This window comes from Empidonax traillii, unplaced genomic scaffold, assembly GCF_003031625.1.
Source record: "Empidonax traillii isolate 1590-97213 ecotype Southwest subspecies unplaced genomic scaffold, ASM303162v1 scaffold3420:size15216, whole genome shotgun sequence".
In the NCBI taxonomy this organism is placed as follows: domain Eukaryota; kingdom Metazoa; phylum Chordata; class Aves; order Passeriformes; family Tyrannidae; genus Empidonax; species Empidonax traillii.
The window spans coordinates 4,064-8,416 of NW_020958613.1; the positions used below are offsets into that span (position 1 = coordinate 4,064).

Genomic DNA, 4,353 nt, shown 5'->3' on the forward strand with positions numbered 1-4,353 from the left:
GTGTACGTCGTGCAGGAGTACATGGAGACCGACCTGGCGCGGCTGCTGGAGCAGGGCAAGCTGGCCGAGGAGCACGCCAAGCTCTTCATGTACCAGCTGCTGCGCGGGCTCAAGTACATCCACTCGGCCAACGTCCTGCACCGCGACCTCAAGCCGGCCAACATCTTCATCAGCCCCGAGGACCTGGTGCTGAAGATCGGCGACTTCGGGCTGGCCAGGATCGTGGACCAGCACTACTCGCACAAGGTAGGCTGGCTGGGGGAGGAAGGCACGGAATTACCTCTGGATGGGGTGGGGTGGGGTGGCTGGACCTTGGTGGATCTTCTGTTGGGTCCCATTGGATCATTTTGGGTCCCAGTAGGTCCTGTTGGGTCCCATGGGGTCATTTTTGGTCCCAGTAGGTCCTGTTGGGTCCCACGGGATCGTTTTGGGTCCCAGTAGGTCCTGTTGGGTCCCATGGGGTCATTTTGGGTCCCAGTAGGTCCTGTTGGGTCCCATGGGGTCATTTTGGGTCCCAGTAGGTCCTGTTGGGTCCCATGGGATCATTTTGGGTCCCGTTGGGTCCCATTGGGTCCCAGTAGGTCCTATTGGGTCCCATGGGATCATTTTGGGTCCCAGTAGGTCCTGTTGGGTCCCATGGGGTCATTTTGGGTCCCAGTAGGTCCTGTTGGGTCCCCTGCCCGGCACCGAGTTCTCCCGGCCCCGGCGCTTCTGACCGGCCGTCGATGAACTGGTTTTTGTCTACCAAAACAGTGCCCCAGGGCTCTCCAGAGCTGCAGATGAAAAATCCCTGCTCCCTGGTCTGTTTAACTGTCTAAAAGACCCAGCAGATCCAAAGAAGACGACAGTGGGGATGCCTGTGGGATCTCTGTGGGGGTTGCAGAGACTCCCTGAATGCCTTCACAAACTAAAACGTTCCTCGTCCTCCCCGTGTCGTCCAGGACGTAGATTATCTCTTCTGGGGGCTCGGCCCAAAGCGCTTGGGGTTGGCGACGTCCCCTCTAGAGAGTTAACTGGCAGGAATTCCCACGCTGGGGGAGCGCAGCAGCCCTTTCAGGGGGGGAGATCTTGGTGGCGATCAGTTCGCAGGCCGACTTCAAACCTTCGGAATTTCATCCTCACAAACGTCGTCGCTCCCAGCCCGTGCAGTAAAACAACAAGCGGGTCGCCACGAGGAGGTGAGGATGTGGGGTCTTTGCTCCAGAGAGGACCACCCTCCACGCTGGACCTCGGAGATTATTCCAAGAGCTTGGGCTTGCTGCTATTTTGGGGTCCCCCCCATCCGCACCCGGAGCTGACCCGGCTCCCTCATCACCTTTGTAGATTGCCTGAGCCGTTCACACACACGCGCCGGAGAAGCAAGAAAACGATGCTTGAAAATTGAGAACAAACAAAGAAAAAAAAAACACGGAGCGTGGCAGAGCTTGGACTTGAAACCATTCCTGTTTCTCAATTAACTCCATCATACTGGTTGTTTTTTTAAAGAGATTCCAGCGGTCGTTCAGTGCAGGAAGGGCCGTGCCGAATCCGCGCGGATGGGCGTCCCATCTTCGTTCGAGCTGATTAAGACGGTCCTTTCCGTCTGGTTGAATCTGCTTCTGCTGCCTTTCGGTCCGCCCCCCCCTTTCCGTTGATGAGTTGCTTTTGGTGCCAGAAAACGCCGCTGGTGAACGTTCCGGTGATGATGGCAGTCTGGGTGCTGTGGGTGCTGATGAGAGCTCCTCTAAATCCGTGTCAGGAATCCCAACTGACCATCCTGCTGAGGATGGGGGTGACAGGGGGAGGGAGGGGATTTATTAGTCCAAGCTCAGGCTCAGTGTGGGCTTTCCCGAAGGGCTTTCCCACTTTTCCCACGCCGTCGTATTTCCAGGAGCCCTTGGCAGCTCTGCTACCCACTCATCAGCGCTGTTAAGACATCTGCTGCTCCAGGAGGCTGATGTTCCTCCCTAAATCTGTCTCTTTGGACAACCCCCCCTCGTTTTCCTGCGTGGGCTTTCCCTCGGGTGGTGTGAGCCCACCAGGCTCCTGTGAGGGGCTGGGATCCTGCTGATCGCATCCCTCAAATAACGGGTTTAACTTCCAGAACGCCTCAGAGGTGGGCACCGGGATTTACCAGAGTAGATGTGGGTGCTCTAAAGCTCTCCTTGCTGACCTTGTCCCCCCTCCCTCTGCTCTTCCCAGGGTTACCTCTCGGAAGGCTTAGTGACCAAGTGGTACCGCTCGCCTCGCCTCCTGCTCTCGCCCAACAACTACACCAAAGCCATCGACATGTGGGCGGCCGGCTGCATCCTGGCCGAGATGCTGACGGGAAGGATGCTCTTCGCCGGTAGGTTTATTGGCCCCTGTTGATTAATTTATTATTATTTTTTTTGTGCTCCCTCTTTCCTTGCTACCCAATCCTGAGGGAATCCCCGCCCTGTCCCTGCCGGCTGCAGGTTGGTTATCAGACGTGAGGGGTGTCTCCAGAACAAGCTTCAGCTTGTGCAGCCCCTGCTGTTATTAGAGGTGAGAACTTCCCTCAGGGGGTAGAGCTGTTTCTTTTCCCTGTGAGTGTAGATATTTGAATGCCCACGCCCCACTTCCAGCCATCCTCAGGATTTTTCCTGGGAACGAGGTCTGGAAGCTCCAGCCGCCTCCGAGCGACGGGGTTTGACGCAGCTGGTTTTTGCAGGGGTTGCGTAAATAAATAATTAGGCTCCTAAATAACGTTTTCCTCGCTGATAATTTCAGCTGCAGCCGCCCTGCCGCTCCCTCCCCGCTCCCGCTCGCAGCTTCCGCGTCCCCCCTTTGCGAACGCCGAGAAATCGGCGCTCGGTCTCGTTTCGAGACGATCCTTAATCCCCAGAATTTTCACATCCGAGGGACTTCGGCTTTGAAAATTGGGCATCCAGCCTGGCTGCTCCTGCTGTTTCCTCAGGATGTATTCCAGGAGCAGGGACGTCTCCACGTGCCGCTTTCCTGGTCTCTCGCTGGGGGAGATGCCGCACCCCAGGGTGGAAGTTACGTCGTCTGACACCGCTGGGGTCGTCCAAGCTGGTCTTTCAAGCTCGTTTTGTGGTCAGAGGCAAAAAAATAACCCCCCAGGATGGGGGGGCTTATCTGGGCTCTGGTTGCTGCGTGCCTTGGAGATGTTTCTGTCAAGCAAGGAGTGAAAAAAAAAGGAGAAAAGATCCCGTCCTTGCAGGTCTCCAGGGGGATTCACCAGCGGGGCAGAGCCAGGAGGTGGCACAGGGACTCTCCCCAAGGGGATCAGGGCTTGGGTGCTTCCCCAAGACTTGGCTGCGAGCCTGGAGAAGGGTTTCCTTTTCCAGAGCTGCTTGTTCTCTCCCGAGGTAACGGCAGCACATACAGTTTATTCTGCCTGCAGTTCATGTTTTTCTTTCCAGGAATTAACGCCTTCAGAAAAAGGTCCCTGGGAGTTACATAAACAGAGGATAACGGAGGAGAATCGTGTTTCCTGAGAGCCGTAATTCAAGGCTTGCAGTGCTGCATTAGCAGCTTCTTTGTGGGACTAACCACGGCGCCTTTTGGCTGCCAGGTACCCTTGGCACTGAGGGAACAGCCACCAAGCCTCTGTGGCTTCCAGTGCCCAGTAATTTTGATCCCAGTCCGGGAATTAGACTGACCGACGAGGTGCTGGTTATCTTTAGTCTCACCTGGAGCCGTGCCGTGAATCCCTAAAAGTGACCTAAAATGAGTTTTTTCTGTGGGGAAAAAAAAAAGTGAATTTGTTTTTCTAGGGTTGGTATTGGAAGGGTGTCCCTCTGCCTTTGGTGCTTTTCCTGTTGAATCGTCTTGTTCTGAGCGGTCGATGCGAGCGGGTGTGACGGTGCGACCAGCTGGGCCCGTGTCGGTGTTGGCTTTGGGGTCGTCTGAGTTCGCTGCCGTGTCCTGGCTCTGAGCTCTGCCTCCTGGGGGAAAAGTGGGTGAAAGTGGGTTGAACCAAACCTTGTTGGAGCGGTGGGGACGTGGCGGATGGAGAGACCCTTTCCCGAGGGTCTCTCATTCCACCGCCAACCGTTCCCTCGATGATCGCACCTGCCCTGGTGTGTTTTGGGGTCAGCCCCGTGGGTGTGAGCCTGGAAACCTCCTACAGAGAAGGGGCTGGAAATCAGCCAGGGAGCCCTTGATCTGCTGCGTCTCGTCTCTCACTTGCCTTGCCTTCTGCCCGCTCAGGGGGCCACGAGCTGGAGCAGATGCAGCTTATCCTGGAGACCATCCCCGTCGTCCACCAGGAGGACAAAGAGGAGCTGCTCAGGGTGATGCCCACCTTCATCGACGGCACGTGGGAAGTGAGGAAGCCGCTGAGGAAGCTGCTGCCCGAGGTGGACGGTGAAGGTACGAGTGCAGCTT

General features: G+C 56.5%; 1 protein-coding gene across 2 annotated transcripts in view; it reads left to right on the top strand.

The window, feature by feature from the left end:
* MAPK4 (mitogen-activated protein kinase 4) overlaps positions 1-4,353 on the top strand; it is a 7,612-nt gene that overhangs the window by 774 nt on the left and 2,485 nt on the right. Inside the window, exons 2-4 of one of the 2 annotated variants that reach the window (XM_027910412.1) lie at positions 1-246; positions 2,182-2,326; positions 4,177-4,338. In XM_027910412.1, coding sequence (XP_027766213.1) covers positions 1-246; positions 2,182-2,326; positions 4,177-4,338 — 553 coding nt within the window. The remainder of the gene's footprint in view (positions 247-2,181; positions 2,327-4,176; positions 4,339-4,353) is intronic. The other variant, XM_027910413.1, reaches the window with a different exon arrangement.